This window comes from Camellia sinensis, chromosome 3 (assembly GCF_055761805.1).
Source record: "Camellia sinensis isolate YWXY chromosome 3, ASM5576180v1, whole genome shotgun sequence".
Lineage (NCBI taxonomy): Eukaryota > Viridiplantae > Streptophyta > Magnoliopsida > Ericales > Theaceae > Camellia > Camellia sinensis.
The window spans coordinates 45342042-45364641 of record NC_138963.1 but is presented as its reverse complement, the minus strand read 5'-3'; the positions used below and the strand labels follow the sequence as shown (position 1 = coordinate 45364641).

Sequence of the window (22600 nt, the reverse complement as noted above, 5' to 3'; positions counted from 1 at the left end):
AATAAGAATTTTACTATGACTTATTTTCAATAGAACTTGATGGGAATTAAATTCAATTATTAAAACCTATTGATAGTTTACTCAAAACGTTATTAAAATACATAGTATAAAAATGACAAGTTAAAATAGAAAAATAAAGTTTTAAATAGGTATTTTGACTAAATTTACTAGAGATTATGGTGTAATGAAGGAGTCGCAAACGAGTCAAAGTTAAGCTTATCATAGGGTCAAGAAAATTACGTGATCGTGTGCTGTATTAATTAGAAACATCACCAATGTAAAATTCTTAGAAGTACAGGCCGTTCCAATGCCACCTACCCCTGAGATGCCCAAAAAAACGAGGTTTATATGTGCTGTGTTAATTGCTTGCCGGCTCGCTTAATATAATACAAAAGTGAGTTCTTCAATTCACCGGACACTCCATCCTGCTGCTTGATTTTAATATAATAGTGGTGGGTGAGAAATTTTATAACATATATTTTGAAAAATGAATGATATGTTTTGTTACGATTTTTGTGATTTTTTATTATAATTAGCTGTAATGTTTATTATTATTCATCATATTGTTATGTTTGTTGATTATTACCCATTATAGTATTAGTTATGCCTTAATTATGATTTATTATATTTGTTATTTTATTTATGATTGCAAAGGTTTTTAGTTAATGTCTCAAATAATATTTAGTTGCGACTTATTTTAGTATTAATTATGACTTGATTGGTCCTGTTTGGTAGAGCTGTGGGAAAGTGCTTATAGCTTATGCCTAAACAGCTTATAACTTATAACTACGAATGTAAGCTGATTTCTGACTTATAAATTAAGCATCTCTTACCCCATTCAAAGAATAAGCTGATTTCTGACTTCCAAAAAACTATAAGTTATAAGCTATAAGTTAAGCCAAACACATCAAAATAGCTTAAATTAAACTGAAAGTTGAAATAAGCAGTTTTTAAGCTGCACCAAACAGGCACATTATAAGACATTACAATTATGATGAAAAATATATTTGATTATATTTCAAGTGTTATTTATTACTCATTTTGTTTCTTTTAATTATGTCTTAAGTGTTTTTTCCCTTTTTTTTTTTTTTGGTGTGATACACCCAAAAAAGAGGGGTGTGTCGTACAATGACCCGTGATAATTGTAAATTACTTTAATAGGTATTCTGAGTTGAAATAAAAAGACATGTTATTCACCCAAAAAAAAAAACATAAAAAAAGACGTGCATATGTCACTTCATTTTATATGTTTTTTTTGGGTAATGCCAAAAAAGGTGGGTATTATATGTAAATTATAATATTTTTGAGATTGGTTCTCAGAAATGTCATAATTCAATCTCATGGAAATCATAACAAAAAAAAAATAAAAAAAAAAGAGTTATAACTAAACATCACATAATATATAATCAAAGAGTTCTTAGATTATAATTAAAAAATTCTTAGATCATAACTAAAATAACAACATAATTAATATCGCAATAAATCATAAATAATGCTACAATGTGTATAATCAAAATCATAATCAAATTATAATTAAGATCACAATAGGTCAGAATTAAAAATCAAAAAAGTCATAATTAGGGTTGGTTTGGCAAGGGCTCATTGGGCTTTTTTGGCTCAATGAGCCCTAAAAGACAGAATAGGCTCATGAGCCACAACAGACAAAACATCGCATCCAATCCCATAATCATTACACTCTTCTCTCACAAAAAAATCAAAAAAGCCAAAAACCCTTCTCAAACTAAGCTTTTGAGCCCAGGCTTATATAGTCAAAAAAGCCAAAAAGTCAAAAAACTAACCCACTTTCCAAACGGAAGCTTTGCTTAGAATTTTTCATGAAATAAAACTAAACAATTTCAATATCCATTTTAGGTTCTCCTACACCTTAAACCCTAAATTCTAAACTCTTACCCCTATCACAAAATATATAACTTTATCATAAAATTTCATAACATCAATCATAAAATGCATAATCTTGTCACAAATTGACAAAATAAAAAATATAGTAATCAAATAAATTTTTACCATATCAATTATAAAATTTTAAATATTTTATTATGTGAATTTGTGAAGAGATTTCATATTTTATGACAGGGAGCATGTGAGTGCCCACGATAGCATTTCCCATGTGTTTTATTGACTTGACTGCATGAGATACCCTTCACTATTTTCAGTCGCCTCTCTCTTCCCCTCTTCAGTTCAGTAACCTTCATTTGGTACCCATATATTTTGAACACAGAGAAGGTCTGCATATCAGCTATTCTGGAAGCAGAATTGCCAATGATGCTGTTTCATGCAGGTACTACTTCAGTAACTTTAATTAACTTTGAGAAAGAAACATGGTGTTTGATTCATATACGTGCAGAATTATTATCGCCTTTTTTATCCTCGAATTTGCAGTATTTTCTTGTATTGGTGGTTAGTGACGGATTTAAAAATTTTACTCAGGACATTCAATAAGTTCAATAAAAATTTATATAAAAAAATATTTCACTTATCTATATTTATTTATCATTTACTCCTTATGAATCTCCTAATTTGAACTTCTCAAATCATCACAAACAGAAAAAAAAAAAAAAAAAAAAAAAAAAAAAAAAAAAAAATTACAATAGATTGATATTATTGTTTCAATCTGAAAAATAAAAATAAAAATAACTAACTATATGAAAATTTTCAATTCATTGTTTTCGACTAGTCAGGCAACTCATACGGACTTCGATGGAACTTGGAAGGTAATTTTTCTCAAATTTAGTTTCCCAATTCATCATAAACTACCCAGTCTCTAACATGCGGCCACCCCTTTTGGTGGTGTACCGAATTTTTTCTTTTTTCTTTTTTATTTTATTTTATCGGCAAAAGAAAATTTTATTAAAGACTGAGAGAAAATGAAATACAAAAGTGCAGTAAGTCAGAGATAGACCAAACAAGCAGTGTACCCAGAATTTGTTGACTGCTGATTAAATTGTTTATTACATGTAGTAGTTCTAAAATGTAAAATAATGAATTTTCTTTTCCTTTTTCTCTTTTTCCAAACAGTTGTTGGCAGTATGATAATACTCCAGAACAGGCGGGCGATGACGATGCTTCCTTCAAATTGGAGGAAAATGTGGAAGGAATGGGAGCTGCGAGGAATGATTCTGTTGAGCCTCACAACCCAAATAGTTCTAGTCCTTTTAGGAAATCGCAGAAAGTACGTTTCTGGAGCTTGGATCAGAATTATGGTGTGGTTAGCTTACTTACTCGCCGATTCGGTAGCAATAATGGCAGCAGGAATACTTTCCAATGATCTAGGACATGTCTACGGGGGAACTTCTCTTGGTGTAGAGTATGAGGTTAAAGCGTTTTGGGCTCCCCTTATGCTGTTGCACTTGGGTATAGTTGGACCATCATTTTAAATTTCAAAATTTAAATTGTCATGTCTTCCAGGGTAAAAACAAATATATGCCTAGTGAATGAATATTTAGAATTAGATATAGGTCCATTTGATGTTACTTATATGTTATCTTTCATAATTATAGTGTGGAAGGTAGAAAGTTCTCCACAGGAAAAACAAGATAAGGTGCTCTTTCCTTTACTCTGCAAAGAGAAACCAACTTGTCAGTGATCACTTCCGACCAGAGATGGTTGAGAGGACCCTCTGACGATCAAGTCAAAAATATGACCAGCCATTTAGTATTTAGTTAGGAAGAAAGATTTTCTTTTCTTTTTTTGTTTTCTCCTTCGCTTTTTCCTTACTCTTCTGTTTATAGTGTTATTGTCTTGGGCCTTAGTCGTTAGATTAGCATCTTAATCTAAGGGTTGTGGTTACTACTAGACTTTGGTCGGCCAAGTGGTTAGGTTACTTTGATCCTTTGTCTTTGGATCATCTTGCCATGTACGATTTAGATTATATCAGGAGTTAGTGGCCAACTTGCCAATTGCTTTATCCATCCGATTAAGTTCATCGGATGGTTGTGTCATTTAAGTAAGTTGAGCCTATGCCCCTATCTCTGATGATTGTGATCCTTGCCGTTGATTATGAATGGATCTAAGGGCATCCCTGCATTCTGCAAATCTCCTTCTAGATGATGATTTTGCTCAGGCTTTGGTCACGTGACACTGTCCTTTCATCTAATGGACCTATCGATGATTTAGGATTTTCTTTTGATTCGTGCTGCTTGGCTGGACTTGGGCTTTGGGCCAATGTTTTTACCTCTGGGCTTTGGGTCAATGTTTTTATCTCTCCACAATTGCCCCTCTTCAACGATCTTCTGTAGCGGATTGCCAAAGACATCGTGGTCAACCTAATTGAAATTTGGGTCACTACCTCTATCAGTGACACCCGTCTTTTTTGTGGTTTTAAATTTAATGATGATGCCCATCATTTCGTCTTTCAATGCACCGTTTCACTTCTAACACATTAATTGAGGGGTTGTCCCTTGCCTTTCGCCACTTTGCTCATCGTCTTCTCAAAACCCTATACATGTTCTTTCTTATCCTTCGCCTAAAGTCCCAATCTGTAATCCTTGTAAGTTTTTCCTCTCGTTGGCTTCTTTCGATTTTGAATTTCTTTTTGCTTGTTCTTCTGTTGTTTTTCCTTTATTTTCACCATGAATCGTCTGAGAGGTTTCTTTGAGTCTGAGGAAAGTATTACGAAGTTTAGAACTCAGTATAACATTCCTGATGATGTTGTTGTTCGTCTTCCTTCTTCTGACCATAGAGGGATCAGAGGAATGAATTCATCTCCCTCTAATAAACATAGTCGATGAAGGAGTTCAATTGCCCCTACATCCTCTTATTAAGGAGGTGCTTCATTTCTATGGGATACCTCATTCCCAGCTTTCGCCTAATTTGTTTAGAATTGTTATAGGTGTAATTGCTTTGAATAATATCTTAGGGATCAATCTACGCCTTTCGAGATTAGATATTGTTATAATTTTGTCCCAACTACCAAATAAATGTTAAAATTTTACTTCAAGCCCAGATAGGCAAAACATCAACTTGTTCAGATGCTTCCTAATTCTTTAGTGGTAAGTGCTTATCATTACCCTGCTGTGAGGTGTTTTTTGAATTCTTGTCAGCCTTACACTTTTCTTTTCGTTTTACAAGGTCTATACTCTACTTGTGATGCCATGGTGTGCCATGACAAAATAATAAGGGCTACTAACAAGCTGAAAACCTTAAATGACAAGCAAAACTAGAGGATGAAGGAGCAGGAACTTTGGCTAGCTGCTTTGGAGGTTGAGGTAGCGGAGGCTGAGAAGAAGCTTCAAACGATAGACTCTGTACTAAAGTCTTCGGCGTAGGAGATCAGTGGTTTGAAGGAAGAGAATGAGCAACTCTCTATAAATTCGTGTAGAGATGGGAAAATATGCCTACTTGCTTAGTAGTAGCCCAGAGGGTATAGCTCACTTTCAAACGACTTGTGATATTCTTGACGATGTGAATATAAAACCTTCTTGCCCAAATGATAATTTCTTGTTTCCTAGTGACGATAGGGTTCCTTGGTTAGTTTCGGCTGTAGTAGATGGCGAGGTTAGGTGTTTTCTATATCCCCATCTTCGCGAGATCTTGTCGCACTATGGAGTTTCTCTATTTCTGCTTAATACAATTTTTTTCAAAATTGTGAATGAGATGCTTTCCATAAACAACATGCCAAACCTAGATTTAGGCTTGAAGGAACTAGAATACTGTTACAGCCTCTATCAATCCCTCGAACACCGCGATCGGGATAGGTCACTTATTCGGCTACTTCTTGGAACCTATGTCGCAGAGATAGAAGATGTAGTTATGGTTTCAGGAGGTTGGGAATTTTCATCTCCTCTTTTTGCCGAGGGTACTGCTACTGTGCTCCGAGTGTTGAGTGCAAGTGAGCATTATCCCAAAGAGTCTTACGGTTTAAGCTTTCACAATTGTGTTTGTAATGCTAATCAAAAAAATTCTTTGTGCCTGCAAATCATCGCTCTATATATATGGATCGGCATAACAAGTCGTGAAGGGTGAATTTACAAGCTCTATAGGCAGTTTGGAGGTACACTGCCACGACTTCTTGATAGGCCGAAGTGTTAATATATCAGTTCCTTTCCCGAGTAGTTATTACTCTATTGCATAGTCCTGTCCCCGGCCATGTTATGAAGGTGTCGTAAGAGCCTCAAGAGGAAGGGTTGTTGCTACCTTTGTTATTGAAAGTAGTGAACCAACAAAGGAAAAGCGATCGACAACCAGAAGCAATTCTTGTGTTGACAGAGTCATCATAATCTTTGGTACCAAAAATGTCAAGGAGACGTCGTCTGACGAAGCAATCGGAGGATGCATAGAGAGCCCATCAAGAGGCTAGCGTGTATGGCCAACGCAAATCGGTAAACCATCTACGGGTGATGATACGGCTAGCAGATAGTTCATGGGTTCTAAGGGTCTATTCAATTTCCGTGAGAAAGCATGCGATACATAAGAATGTGTAGACCCCGAATCAATCAATACATATGCATTTTATGTACAAATAGAGAGGATACCTGACACAACGGTTTCAGTATTTTGCACGTCTCCCGGTACTAGGGCGAGCACTCGGCCCTGCCTCATGGGTTCTTTCCCGATAGCTTTGGGGTTAGGTTTTGGTGCTACAGTTGACGCTGCTGCGCTTGGCGTAGCTTTGCTACTAACTTGCGGAGCGGAGGGACAGTCTCTAACCATGTGGCCCACTTTGCCACATCTGTAACAGACTCCGGATATTTTGTGACAAACCCCTTTGTGCTTGTTGCCACATACAGAGCAGGGTGAAATGAACCCACTCCCTTGACTGGGGCTAGTTGTCGACCCCGTATTCTGTTTCTTGTTGGCCGGGTTGTGCTTGCCTTTCTTGAATTTGAAACCCTGCCTTTTACCATGCCATTCAGTTGTTGGTGTTTCAGATTGTTTAACTGCTGCAATGTTCGACTCGGCCATCAATGCCCGGTCGAGAACACCCACAAAAGTCGGTAGTTTCAAAACATTTATTCGGTCAAGTATTGCAACATTAAGGCCATCCTCAAATTTTTTGGCCTTCTTGTAGTCAGTGTCCACCATATGTGGTGCATATCTGGCAAGCTCAGTGAACCTTGCCTCATATTCAGCCACAGACATTGTACCCTGTCTCAGTTGTTCGAATTCAGTCACTTTCCTATTCCGGACACACTGTGGGAAGTACTTTTCAAAGAAGGACTCCTTGAACTGAGCCCAAGTCATAACAGTATTTGTATCACGGATCAACATCCACCACCTTCTAGCTTCTTCTTGTAGGGTGAAGGTAGCTAACAATACTTTATTCGCTTCTGAGCACGGAAACACTTCAAATAGTTTTTCTGTTTCAAGCACCCAAGCTTCAGCCTTTAGTGGTTCCAGTCCTCCCTGAAAGGATGGTGGTTTCATCTTGCTGAATTTATGGGTGAGAGCAATAATATCCCCATCATTCACATTCGCATTAGGTTCCGGCTGTACCGGAAGAGGAGGAGGTGGGGGCTGTTAGTTCTGTTGTTGTTCGAGTCTAGCAGTTATCAGTTCCATCATTCTTTCCATTCTTTCCATTCTTGCCTCGGTAGATGAGGATTCAGGTTCATTTACATTGTCCATTTCACTATAAGCAGTTATAACAGTTATAGCAATTGTAACATAAACAGTTGCATATTTAGACAATTATCACATCAACATGTACTCAGTCATAACATAGCCACACACTTTTCAAGTTCATGAAATGTCCTAATCACTTTTCTAGGACACCCTATAGCTCATTTGGACACGTGTGTGCGGTATGACTCGTGATTAAGTATCGCTCTGATACCACTCTGTCACGACCCAAACTCAGCCCTGTGGGTTATGGCACCGTAACCGGCCAGTAATCCGAGATTACCGAAGGCCTGCTTAACAGTAGTACAGTAAAACAGAGTTTAGGGCTCGGCGGAAGCCAATATAGTAAATAAATAATGTCCATTGAGCTGTGACAGTCTGTATGCCAAAAAGATTTTTCATGCATTCATACATACAAATAAACAGTCTATACAAAATTTACAGTTACACAGTACAGGGACCTAATCCCTTGATAACAGTATAGTTAGTAGCTGACAGTCTATACAGTGATCCAAACAGTATGGAGACAGACGGGGGAAAAACAAAACACCCCAAAGCCATAGCATGGCAACTCGGAACCTCGCAGTGAGGCACAAAGGCTGGCTTGACAAAACTGGAGTCTAACCCACGCTCCTAGCTCCGATCTGGTGGCTGAGCACCTATATATATATATATATAAACAGTGAGCTAAAGCCCAGTGAATAACATAATGCGTAAAGATGGTAAGAATGAATGTCCTTACAGTATGAAAACAGTTCATTAAACAATACTTCAGTCTTTCAGTCAGAACAGTTATTCAGTCATATGTGGTACATCCATTAGCATTGCAGTAAACAGTAGGTCTTAAAGACCGAACAGTAATGATGGCCATCAATCAGTAAACAGTAGTGGTTCCACGAGGGAGCCGACAGAGATCTCTGTAACAGTAGCAGTAACAGTATACAACAGTTGCTAAGGATGCCACAATACATTTTAGAATATAGGACATACATTCAAACAATTAACAATAATTACTTCAGAAAACAGTTTCGTTAAACAGTCAGAAAACATTCTCAGTTGAACATATCTTTACACAATTGTTACTCACAGAGTTTGGGCTACAGTATGCTAGAGCGTGTCTCCCCAGTCGCCAACCCTACACAGTTCACAGGTTGAACACACACTAAGCTACACAGTTGGGAAATATCATAACTTAATCCCTAATTTGCCTTGGTGTGTTCTACATCTATATCCTCATGAAGATGCCTTAAATTGGGCCTAAGAATGCCTAGGATGGGATGAGGATGCAAAAATACACTCAAAAAGCAGTTTCAGAATTTGTCAGAAAAACAGAGTCCCGCTCGAGCGCAGGTTTCCCCGCTCGAGCGGTCATGCAACAAAGGTACACGCTCGAGCGTCAACTCTCCCGCTCGAGCGTACTGTAAAAGTACTGGATAGGTGAAATCTCCGCTCAACGGGCGCTCGACACCCGCTCGATCGTGAGACACAAACCTCCGCTCGAGCGCCCAATACTCCGCTCGAGCGGACTGTAAAACAGTGCAGAGAAATACTGGATGCTCGGACTCCACGCTCGAGCGCCACTTTCCCCGCTCGAGCAGAAGTGCAAAATCTGGAAAACCCAGATTGCACCTCCAAGCTCAAACCAAGTTTAAATGCATCAAAACCGATCCTCTTGGGCTGAATTTCCAGAAAACACTTGTAAACATATAGAATACCATGGTTCAAAGCTCAATTTTGAGAAATCAAAGCCCAAGGGTGTTTAATTGAAACCCAATTTCAAGAACAATATGAACATGCAAACATGCATGAATTCAAATCATTTTGAAGTTCTAATTTGATGCTCTAAGGAGCCAATTGATCCAAAAACAAGTTGAAAACATGGACCATTACAAAATTATGAACATGCATGTACCATTTTACCATGAATTCAACTCAAAACTCATCAATTCAAACATGCATGCATGAATTATGTTCTAATCCTACATGCATGAACTAAAACAAGACTTAACTCTACAATTGAAGCATGAATCATGCAAGAATTAATTCTATGACAACAACAAGAAGATGAATGTCCTACCTTAGTCTTGTATTCAAGGTTTAGGAGTCCAATTTGACAATTTACACTTCAATTCCAAGCAATTCAAGCCAATTCAACAAAATGAACTCAATTCTCTCCTATTTCCTCTCTTGGTCGGCTAGTGTAAGGAAAAGGGCTGAGGAAATGGTTTTTGATCAAGCATATACAAGTCTCTAAGTATGTGAGGTAGTGGCCCACTTAGTGACAAGTTTGGTAAATAAGTCAAAGTTTGCAATATAACAATATTTAATCTAATTCAGTCATACCTAATCACATTTTTGATAAATATACCATTAAATCACATAATTTCCAATGATCCCAAACATCAATCTATTTTCGATTCGGCCGCCGATAAGGCCTTTATTTTGCAGTTTAAACATAAAAATACCAACAGATAATCAAACAATCGAACAGATAAAAATGCAATACAATAGATATGCTCAGTCAATTCAGTTCCAGTTTTCAATCAGTCCATTCAGTACTTCAGGTAGTTCAATTATCTGTCATAAGCAGTCCAGTTTAGCAATAATCAGTAGGTAATTCAGTAATTTTTTTTTTCTTCCGGTAAGCAGTATGGGGGTTGTTACACCTACCGAACCCTGATATCCCCATTCTGGCCAAATTGGACAGTTTGTAAAGTCCTGGCTAGTCCTTGGTTGCCTTTCTTGTTTGTTTTTGTATGTGTTTTTTTTTTTTTTTAGACCGATCGACTATTTGACTACTGTAAAATGTTGTTCATACTAGTTGTAAAATATTTTACAACTAATGAAACAAGAACAGCCTTCAAAAATAAATAACGCAACCTTGTGTTTATTTATTATGCTTTATATCTAAGCATTATTACACAATAGTTACAATGTTAATGGTAATACTTTCTCAAATGCATCACATTCCAAGGCTCCAGGAGCACATTTCCTCATTGGTTAGCGATTTCATATGCCTCTTCCCCTGCCAGATCTGTGACTTGATATGGTCCGTCCCAGTTTAGCCCTAGTTTTCCTTCGACTGTCTTGCGGTCGCTCGGGAGGACCTTCTTTAGGACTAGTTCGTCGATCGTGTACCGTCGATGTTTCACACGTTTGTTATAGGCCTGAGCTACTTCTTGTTGGTATGTCACTAGCCAAAGTGACGCTCTTTTGCGTCTTTCCTCGGTTAGATCAAGATCCACTAAAATCAGATTTTCGTTATGTCATTTTCCACCAAGTTAGCTCTTCCTGTCAGAAAATCAATTTCTAATGGAATGACTGCCTCCATTCCAAATGCGAGGGAGAATGGTGTTTCTCTAGTTGTACGTAAGAAAGTAGTTCAGTATAACCAGAGGACCATTGGGAGTTCTTCGGCGCACCTCTATTTGAAAACTTCCAACCACTTCTTAATTCCATTCATGATAGCTTTATTTGAAGCTTCTGCTTGCCCATTGCTCTGAGGATAAACCGATGTAGAGTAATAGGTTTTGATTCCATATTGGCCACACAATTTCTTATATAATCTACAGTCAAATTGCGTGCCGTTGTCGGATACGAACACTTTTGGAATACCAAACCTGGTAATTATGTTACGCCATAAAAATCACCTGATATCCACATCCTCGATATTAGCCAGCGATTCGGCCTCTATCCATTTCATGAAATAATCTGTAGCTACGATCAATCACTTCAAATTACCTAGGGCTCTAGGCATTGGTCCGACCAGATCCAACCCTATTATACAAATGCCTAAGGACTCGCAACGGGATTAAGTTCCTTAGATGGTCGTCGCACAATCGATGCATATCTTTGGCATACCAAGCATCGTTGTACAAATTTTTAGGTATCTTTCTGCATATAAGGCCACCAATACCCTTGGGTAAGGGCCCAGTGTACCAAAGATTTACCTTCAACATGAGCCCCGCATAACCCTTCATGAATTTCTTCCAATATGCTTACTACCTCGTTTTGGTGGATGTACCTGAGGTAGGGAACAAAATATGACTTCCTAAATAACTAGCTTGAGTCATTCATCCAGAAATGCATAGCCTGGAGCCGAATCCGATGTGCTTTTTTTTTATCGGCTGGTAGTATTCTTTTGGATAGATAGCGAACGAGCAGGGTCATCCAACTTTTATCCTACTAGATGAGCCACACGTCTCTCTTCACAATGCTAGAGGAAAAGATATTTCCGACCTCAATTGTTTGGCTTTTTTTATTTATTTATCATTCGTCGTGGCTAGGCTAGCCAATACGTCCATATGCCTATTTTGATCCCACCCTATTTGCTGAATTTTGAACAAAGAAAACTGCTCTGCTGCATTCTTAGTTGCAGCCAAATATTTCATTATTCTTTTGATGCTTGTTCATCTACTTTGTGACCAATTATGAGTCATATTGAATGCTTATAGAGTCTACCCCTTAACAATTTTTCAATTGTGAGCCCATTAATGAGAGCATCATATTCACACTCATTGTTGGTGAAAGAGAAGTTCAACCAAGCAGAAAATTCTATTGCCTCTTTGTTGAGCGTGGTTAGTACAAACCCTATTCTTGTACCTTTGTTGTTGGAGGCCCCATTGCAGCGCATGGTCCATGATACTCCTAACGAGAACCCATCCTCTATTCTAGTTTCTTCTTTTAGCGAGAGTTTTGCCACAAAATCTGCCAAGACTTGGCCCTTGATTGCAGTTTATGGTTTGAATTAGATGTCGTATTGCCCAAAGCTTGACAGGCCATTTGGAAATTCTTTCCGATGTATCCGGCTTGTGGAGGACCCGTTTAAGTGGATGTTCGGAATAAACAATGATGGAATGGGCCAAGAAATAATGTCGCTATTTTTTGAATATTATGACAAGTGCCAAAAGGAGTTTTTCCAAAGGCAAATACATGGTTTCTACGTCGAGCAATGTTTTGCTTACGTAGAAGACCGGTGATTGCCCATTCGAATATTCCCTGATGAGTGCCAAACTAACAGCATGATCGGATACGACAAGGTATACATATAACTTTTCCCCTCCCTTGGGGCTTGTGAGTAGGGGTGCTTTGGCCAGGTAGGCTTTCAATTCTTGTAAGTCCATTCAAACTGAGCTTTCTTCTTTGTTAATTGGAAGAATGGTCGGCACCGATTTGATGATTAGATGATGAATCTGTTAAGTGTCACTACCATTCTAGTGAGCATCTGGATTTCTTTTACTAATGTGAGAGGAGTTAAATTGAGCAGTGCTTGGATCTAGTCAAGGTTGGTTTCTATTCCTCGATAAGTAATGATGTATTCGAGGAACTTCCCAAATCCAACCCCAAAGGCACATTTTGCCGCATTGATCTTCATCCTAAATTTTTGAAATATCCCAAATGTTTCCTAGAGATCGACTGGATGATCCTTGGCTTCTTGTGATTTGATCACCATATCATCAATGTGGACTTCAAGATTACGACCAATCTGTTTACTAAACATTTTTGTAACTAGCTGTTGATACGTAGCCCCTGCATTTTTTAATTCGTTGTACCATTGACCTCGAGCCTGGATTTACGTTGAGCTTGTGGCACATCACCCTAGGGTTGATTCCCTCCATTTCATATGGGGTCCATTCGAAAACATCCTTATATCGAAATATGAAGTGGATTAATTGCTCATTTTCTTCTGAGGGAAGACCCTTTCCTATGAAAAAGAACCTTTCCTCATTTGTGGGGTCGATCAGTATTTTTTCAAGCTCTTCGGCACTTTTATCACTAGGCTGGGTGTTGACTTTATCTTCTTATGACTCAAGCGTTCAAACTTCTTGAATTATTTGCTTTGTGGTAGACACAGCCATGCACTGTTTTGCTATTATCTAATCTCCCCTTATTTTCCTTATGTTGTCTCCTTTTGAAAAGCGTACAACCTGGTGGAATATGGATGGGACAACCCCCATTTGGTGAAGCTATGCTCTTCTCATTATGGCATTATATGGGGACAGCACATTTACCACTTGAAATTCAATTTGCTGAACTGTTGCACCAACTTTTACTGGCAAGGAGATTTTTCCCAAGGGAAAAACTAGACTAGAATTGAAAGGGATCGTCCTAGTTGTTTGAAGAGCTCATAATACATGATTTCTGAAGAACTTCCTTGGTTTATCAATATCCTTTTAACAGTGAATCCCCCGATTTACAAGGTTACCACTAGAGCATCATTGTGGAGATGATGAACCCATGTCAAATCTTCGTTGGAGAATGTGATCCTTGATTTGGAACAACACATTCTTTTGGTGGGGACTTTTGATAAAGCCATCACTTTTCCATGATATGTTGTTTGCTTTTTAGGGGGACTGAATATATCATGTTGATAGTTGTCATCGGTTGCGCGTCGCCACCTTTGTTTTTTCCTTTCTCTTTTTGATTAGGGGAGTGGTCGATATAAGATCGTAAATGCCCGATTTGTGCCAATTCTTCCAGAAATTGCTTCAATGCTTTGCAATCTTCTGTAAGATGTCTGTAATCCTTGTGGTAGGAATATTGTAACCTACAATTTCGAAGAGATGGATCCCCAATCATCTTTAGAGGCCAAGAAAAGTAGGGCTCATTCTAGATTTTTTGTCGTCAGACGGTATATTGGCTTAGTGAAAATGATGCTGATTGCTCAGGAAGGCTCTTTCCTTAGTTTTGGTTGTTTGGTGATGGCGTTTGATTCCTTACTTTTGATGTCAAGAGGCTTCTTCCCGTCCTTTCTTAGAGCCCTTGGCGGGAGCTGGGCAGGTTTTGACTCTTCGGTCCTTCATAGGTCGTCTTCAATCTTGCAATGTTGTTCTACTTGCCTCATTAAACTACCCACGTCAGTAGGTGGCTTTTTCGTTAAGGACTGTCGGAGCTTACTTGTAGGCTGCAATCCTAACTTGAATGAGGCAACTGCTAACTGTTCATTACAGTTATTAATCTCGTTATAGGCCGTCCAATTCCTACTAACGTACTCTCGTAGGCTTTCCATGTCGTTTTTTTTCATTGTGAGAAGTACATCCACTTCTTTTGGTGGTCTGCTGTTGGTGATAAAGCGTGAGATAAACGCTTGTTGCAACAGCTTCCAGTCATTGATTGTTCAGGCTTCTAGTTTATAGTACTATCGAAGTGCCATTTCTTCTAAACTCGAGGAGAACATTCGGCATATGATTGGACCATCATGGCTTGAGTATAATGCTGAATGTGGCTAGTCGGATCCCCTTTACCATCGTATAAGTTAAATTTCAGTGGGGTAAACCTCTTCAATGGGTCGACACGTTCTATTGCTTGAGAGAATGGCGAAGCTAGTTCTTCTATGAAGAGCATTCTTTTAACGGGATTAGGATTGCTCCCCGTTCATCCATCAAGCTAGCTCCGCAAGTCATTCTTTCTAGTAATCCTGGGAGTCCTCTTTTCTAGTAATCCTGGGAGTCCTCTCTTCTAGTAACCTGGCATTTTTTTTACGTCCGATTAGGGTGGCTACTGGCTGTTTGGCTGGTGGTTCCATGGTGACCGATCTTCCTGCAATTATCGACAGTCTTTACTCGGGCGTCAGGTTTACTTCAGGCCAAGCACAATTCTTTTTTAAGGGCTTTGAGTTGTGCCACTAACCGATCTACGAATGGAGTTTGTTGATTGTCATTATCTGGTGGAGGGATTATTCTTTCTGAGTCCTTGGATGCCACCTCCGAATCATGGCTGAAGTTTAGACTGGCTACATTCCTGATCGATGCGTTTTAATGATCGCTTCGTATCTTTTCTAAAGAAGGATATGTACTCATCTTGGTCAATTGTGGAAGGTAGAAAGATTCTTCCTTTACTCTGCAAAGAGAAACCAACTCGTTAGTGATCACTCCCAACCAGAGATAGTTGAGAGGACCATCCGATGATCAAGTTAGAATTATGATCGGCCATATAGTATTTGGTTAGGAAGAAAGATTTTCTTTTCATTTTTTGTTACCTCCTTCTCTTTTCTTTACTCTTCCTGTTATAGTGTTATTGTCTTGGACCTCGGTCGTTGGATTAGCATCTTAATCTAAGGGCTTTGGTTAATACCAGGCTTTGGTTGGGCAAGTGGCCAGGTTACTTTGACCTTTTGTCATTGGATCATCTTGCTGTGTGCGGCTTAGATTATGTCAATTGTTAGTGGCCAACTTGCCGATTGCACTATCCGTCCGATTAAGTTCATCGGATGGTTGTGTCGTTTAAGTAAGTTGGGCCTATGCCCCTATCTCTGACGATTGTGATCCTTGCCGTTGATTATGAATGGATCTAAGGGCATCCCTGCATTCTGCAAATTAATCTCCTTCTAGAGGATGATTTTGCTCAGGCTTTGGTCACGTGACACTATCCTTTCATCTAACGGACCTATCGATGGTTTGAGCTTTTCTCTTGATTCGTGTTGCTTGGCTGGGCTTGGGCTTTGGGCTTTGGGCGAATGTTTTTACCTCTAGGCTTTGGGTCAATATTTTTATCCCTCCACATGTAGTTTTCTAGATTATTAGTTTAAAAGATTTAAAATAAGTTATAAATATGTTTAGTGTAACTTTTCATAATCTTGTAAACAAAAATAATAATTAAAAAAAAAAAGAAAAAGAGATGAACTTCTTTGATTAAAAAAAGTTGTGACACAACTTTTTTTTGGACAAATGTCTAAGATTCCCACAAAATTATAATTAAGGTAAAAGACAAGGGTCTATTTTATTCATTCGTATTTAAAAGTTTCAAATAAATTAAGAAAAACTTACAAATTGTAACTTAAGAAAATCTCATTTATCATTTATTTTTGGCCAAATAAGTTTGTTTAAAAAAAGTCAAATAGCCGTAATAGAAAACATTACAGTCAAACACCATTGATTAATTATTTTTAATCAAATAAGCTAAATAAATTAACTTATAAGAGCTAACCTTCACATTCTAACACGTGAGAAACATCCTATGGTTCCCTCACTTTATATATCAGTATATAGTTAATTTTTTGTGTAATCCGGTATAGAATCGGCACTCCTAATTGTCACCGATCGCGCAATTGCCATGTACTATGAGATTTTGAGTTGTATCTTCGTCCGCTAAAACTTGAACAAAGAAAGACAAATATAACTTTAAATAACAACTTGTTGTACCTCTCACAAATCTAACAAATTATTTTTCTTCCTATACTATTGTTGTTATTTAATTTGTGATTACATTTTTCTTTGTGTTCATATGTTTTTGTGAAAGTAAATTTCATATTTAAATGTTTTTCATGCATGAATTCCAACAGGTGGCACAGACACCATTACTGCTTACTCCTTGGAAGACAATGAGCTGTGGAAAAGGCACTCATTTGGAGTAGTTACCCAAGCAATGACCACATTGTACATATTAATATTGTCCTGGACAGGCTCTCTTGTTTCCCTACTCTTCATTGTGATGTTCTGTTTTGGACTAGTCAAGTACTGTGAAAGAGTTTGGGTCCTTTATTGGGCAAGTGAAAACAATTTTAGAGACTCAATCAATGATATCCCTACTAATGAATCCAAAATAATAAAGGAATGTAAACTGAAGCAGCTTGAGGGTTTCCATCTGACAACACATCAGGTGCTTGAGGTCGAGGTTGAGGTTCCAGTAACATCATCACCGGGACATAATGATGCAAATCAATTACTTACTGCCTACCACTTTCTTGAGATGGTGAGGCGTCTCTTCGCGGATCTCATACTTGGGTTTCAAGATCGCGATGCAAGCAAGGCAATCTTCAAAAGGGACAACATGGATTCTGAAAAGGCTTTTAAGATAACTGAGATTGAACTCGGGTTAATATACGATTTGCTCTACACCAAGGCGAAGGTTATGTACACTAGATGGGGGATTGCAAGACGAATCATTGGGATCTTTCTGACCCTTTTCGTGTTGGTGATGGTGTCTTTGGAGGAGATGTTGATGGTCAACAAGAAACATCACAACTACTCCTCCAAGGTTGACCTTACCATAACCATGGTATTGATGGGATTTGCTTTTCTGTTGGAGTTATATGCAGTTGTAGAACTGCTTCTCTCTGACCAAACTGCTCATTGGCTAATTAGGCATAAGAAAGTCAGAGTCTTACGAGCCATCAATTGTGTTCGTAATTTACCACTTAAACGCAGGTACAATATTTGTAGGTGGTCAAATTCCATGGAGCAGTTTAGCCTACTGAGCTTTTCATTGAGAGAAAAACCCGTTCCACCGAATGAGCCTCCAAAAAAGAAAACCTTGCCCTTTCGTGGAATCTTGAAGACGTTAGGCGACATTGACGAGTTTCTAGAGATTTATCAATATAAGGGTACTCCAAAGTCAATAAACGAAGCTGACGATTTAAAATATGCCATTTTCCTGGAGATAAAGGAAATTAGGCCTTGGGCGGAAGAGAATGGCTATGACACACATCTTAAATCTTTATACGGTCGTAGGGGAGGTCGCACAATTGAAAAGTAAGTTATATTTCTTCATTATATACTCAAATTAATAGTGAAGGGTCTTTTTACAGAGGCCTAGAGTTTATTGGAGGTATTTATTGTATTTTTTTTGGTAGGCTTTTAATGTGTTAAAATTGATGTATTATTGATTGATTGTATTGATTGATATATCTGTATATTACAATTCCTATATATAGAGGAGAAGATGGTAGTAGGTGTAGGTGGTAGTGGAGGTGGTAGGTGGAGTGGGTGGTAGTGGAGGTGGTAGGTGGGTGGTAGTTTACATTTTACATTAACAGCCCCCCTCAAACTCAAGGAGGATAGGTACTAGCCAACTTGAGTTTGGAGAGAGTAACAAAACAGAAAAATAAGCTGACAATTAAAAATGGGATAGGAGACACTGTATGGTCGTGTCGGACCGTTGTAGCAGACAGTTTACGGGGTCATGTCGGACCGTTGTAGCAGACACTGTGTGGTCGTGTCAGACCGATGTAGAAGACAGTTTATGGGGTCATGTCGGACCGTTGTAGCAGCTGACCGGAATCAATGTCGGGACAGTTTATGGGGTCATGTCGGACCGTTGTAGCAGACAGTTTACGGGGTCATGTCGGACCGTTGTAGCAGACACTGTGTGGTCGTGTCAGACCGATGTAGAAGACAGTTTATGGGGTCGTGTCGGACCGTTGTAGCAGACAGTTTACGGGGTCATGTCGGACCGATGTAGCAGGACACTGTGTGGTCGTGTCAGACCGATGTAGAAGACAGTTTATGGGGTCGTGTCGGACCGTTGTAGCAGACAGTTTACGGGGTCATGTCGGACCGTTGTAGCAGACACTGTGTGGTCGTGTCAGACCGTTGTAGAAGACAGTTTATGGGGTCATGTTGGACCGTTGTGGTGGTGCACCAAGGGGGCGACTTAGGGAGTGTGCCATGAGCGACTTATACATGATACTGTGTATAACCCCCCCTCAAACTCAAATAGGTGTGAAGATAGAAACCTATTTGAGGTTGAAACAAAGGGATTGATAAAGCTGACCGGTGTAGAAGACACTGTATGAGTGTGTATATAGGCTGCCCAAAAGATATACATGGATGTAGATATCGAGCCCTCAAAAGTCGTGCCCTCAAAAGGTGTGCCCGCACCCTCAAAAGGCGTGCCATCAAAAGGCGTGCCCGATTCATCAAAAGACGTGCCATGAAAAGGCGTGCCAGGTTGTCGGCGAGCGTCAAAAGGCGCGCGATGCGTGTGGCTGCCTCGGCTATTTAACCAAGACGGAGCCTGAGGCAGAGGCAGAGGCAAAAAATCTGCGAAATCCTCTGAAAAACTCTTCGTTGGGCTGAGAGAGATAGTCTGTAACACTCTGTTGCGAGAGATATTCTGTAACACTCTGTGGCCCAGAAAATGGCTTCGTCGTCCCGTGGTCTGCTGACTCTCTTTCCCGACCTCAACGAGTCAACAAGAGAGATAACGGGTGCGGTGGCCAGTGAAACTCAACCAAGCGCGTCCGGTTTTGCTCCGTTGAACTTTCCGATGCGGTCTGTGGAGCAAAAAATGACAGTGCAGTCGGATGTGGAGGCCAATCAGTATACTTTGAAGTCATGTGTGGAAACCATGACGGCGGTCACAAACCTGTCGCACCGGCTGCAGAGTAGGACAAATGAGGTGCAGCAGTTAAACTCCCAACTGGCGCTGCTCCAACGCATGTATAAGGATGCGCGAGCAGAGATATGTGTGCTAAAAGCGGAAAACAAGGAGCTGAAGCGGAAGGCCACCGTGATGTTCCGATTTGGAGGGCCGCCATATGCTGTAGTGGAGGAGCAGGGTGGAGTGATCGTGCCCAGTGGAGTGGGAAACACGGAGGCAACACCGTCAAGGGCCGCCCAGGACGGAGGCAAGAAGAAGAGGCCTACAGCAGAGTAGAGAAGAAAAATCCCACTGTGGGTGTGGTTGGTTTGTTTGTGTTTTTTTTTTTTTTTTGTGTAAAATTGTGATCGGGGTTGATCCGTGAGAGAAATAAAATATGGTGTGTTGTGCAAATGTGTAAATGGTTTGGGGTTGTTTTTTTTTTTTTTTTTTTGTGAATGGGAAAAAAAAAACTAGGGGTAACGCCCAGCAAAAAGAAATGATGTGGGGAAGATGGATGTGGCAAATTAAAGGTGAGTGGAGTAGATGATTAAGTGAAAATGCTTTGAGTCATTAGTGGGAAATATGAGTGGAGTGATTATTGGATATAATAAGAATAATAATAATAATAAAAAAACGAAAAAGTTAGACCACGTGGGTTTGCAGATGAGCCTGGTATACGGGAATGGTTTTGGTGTTGTTTAATAATAATAAGAAAAAATAAAAAATAAAATAGAAAAAGAGAACAGAGAATATATTGTTTTGGGGGAGGATGTTCAGGCGGTGGAACAGAGGTTTCTTTTTTTTTTTTTAATAAAAAATAATAATAATAAGATATGAATGGAAAGCATGGGCGCTGCAGATAAAAGATATGAAGGTGGGGAGACATACACTGGCTTTTACTTAAAGACAAAAAATGTAGTGGAAGTGAATAATAAAATAAAAAGAAAGGAAAAGAGAGGCCATCAAAAGAGAGTGGGTGTAAAGTGAGAGAGAGAGAAGTGAATAATAAAATAAAAGAAAACAGCACTAAACACTCAAAAAATAAAAAAATAAAAATTTTGAAACCCGGCCATTTATCAGCGAGCAAAGATCATTTGTCAATTTGGACAATAGCGGCACTGTTCAACTGGTGCATATACCAAGGGAACAAAGGAAGGGCGGTGAGGGCCGGAGTTGTGCCCACGTTGATGCAGTTACTTACAGAACCACAAGGTGGAATGGTTGATGAAGCGCTAGCCATACTAGCAATACTGTCGAGCTACCCTGATGGAAAAGTAGCCATCGAAGCTGCAGAGGCAGTGCCGATTTTGGTAGAGGTTATTGGAAGCGGGTCCCCCAGGAACAAAGAGAATGCTGCTGCCATTGATAAAAGACCACGCTCATCATGCTTTAGCTTGGATGATGGTTCATCTGGAAACTGAGAGACTGACAGCTTCCTTCTCAGCCCATGTGTGTGTTGTGGTGTCTGTGTGTATGGCAGTGTGTGGATCAATATGTGACGCTTCTGCTAACTCCGAATCAAAACAGCGGGAGAGAAGGTATGTGTAGAAAATTCTAGCGGACTAGGTTGAGGTCCGGCGGGCGGCTAAGGTGAGATTGTCGCCCGCCGGGGAAGCGAAAATATTAGGTTCTAAACCTGCTCTGATACCATGTTAAAATTGATGTATTATTGATTGATTGTATTGATTGATATATCTGTATATTACAATTCCTATATATAGAGGAGAAGATGGTAGTAGGTGTAGGTGGTAGTGGAGGTGGTAGGTGGAGTGGGTGGTAGTGGAGGTGGTAGGTGGTAGGTGGGTGGTAGTTTACATTTTACAATTTACATTTTACATTAACAGTGAGAGTGCGCCAATTGTTAAGCGGCTAAGTTAAGAGGTTCTAAGCTTTGTCATCCCTGTCACGTTGTAATCTTTATTAGGCATTATTGGATCCCCCTCCCTTCTGCAGGTGTAGTTATATTGCTAAACCATGTATCCTGTATTTGTATGTTTTTGTTGTTACTCTTTATTGTTATGTGACTGAAACCATTTGATTTTTGCATAACAAGGAGGAACGTCCACGACGATCTTAAGTGGAGTATCGAGGACTTGGAGTTTGACCAAAGCATCCTCATATGGCACCTTGCTACAGAAATCTGGTGCAACCTTGACTACATTAAAAAGGCAGATTATGAAAGTGCAGGATCGATATGGCAAGAAAGAGGCAAGTCCTTGTCAAGATACATGCTTTACCTACTGGTCGAGCATCCTAATATGTTGCCAATTGGGATGGGGCACATCAGGTTCAGGGACATTTATGTGGAGCTTGGTGACTTCATTGAAGAACAACTTTCCAAATCTGTTTTGGACATCAGTTGCAAGGATGCTTCGGAGATGTTGGTAAAAGTGATCAATACAAAAGACATGGTTTCTGTCCAAGGAGGAGAAGGAGGGGACAAAAGCAATTTAGTGATATTCCATGCTTGTAAGCTTGCATCACAACTTGAAAATATGAACGACAAATGGAGGTTAATTGTTGACGTTTGGCTGGAAATGTTGTGTCATGCTGCGAGCCAATGTAAAGGAAGACTTCATGCTCAGCAGTTGAGGCGAGGAGGGGAACTTCTCACTCATGTCTGGCTTCTCATGGCACATTTTGGCTTAACTGATCACTTCCAGATACCACGTAGCCGTGCAATAGCTGATGCAGTTATAAGGTAGAGCACTAATGCTATAACGACTGTTTTTTTTTTTTTCCTTACTGTATTTTATTTATCATCTCATGTTAAGACCCTACATTGATAACAAATATGAGCAGTAAAACCCATTAAACCAATATTGTGTGGGACTTTGTGGCTTCATCAGCATTTGGGAGGGCTCTTGGTAACTTGCAACAAAAGTACCGTAACTCCTACATAGCAATCTGTATAGTAATTTGCTGGTGTCTCTTGATGGAC

General features: G+C 39.3%; 1 protein-coding gene across 1 annotated transcript; it reads left to right on the top strand.

The window, feature by feature from the left end:
* The first annotated feature begins 2111 nt into the window (after positions 1-2111).
* On the top strand, positions 2112-22600 carry LOC114285573 (uncharacterized). Its single transcript, XM_028228613.2, has 4 exons — positions 2112-2299; positions 3037-3372; positions 16859-18047; positions 21713-22600. The coding sequence occupies exons 1-4, from the start codon at positions 2281-2283 to the stop codon at positions 22362-22364; spliced, it is 2196 nt and encodes a 731-aa protein (XP_028084414.2). The 5' UTR covers positions 2112-2280; the 3' UTR covers positions 22365-22600.

Coding starts and splice junctions, on each gene's coding strand:
- LOC114285573 (XM_028228613.2), top strand. Junction 3,373..16,858: donor CCTTATGCTGTTGCACTTGG/GTATAGTTGGAC, acceptor GAATTCCAACAG/GTGGCACAGACACCATTACT. Junction 18,048..21,712: donor GGAGGTCGCACAATTGAAAA/GTAAGTTATATT, acceptor TTGCATAACAAG/GAGGAACGTCCACGACGATC.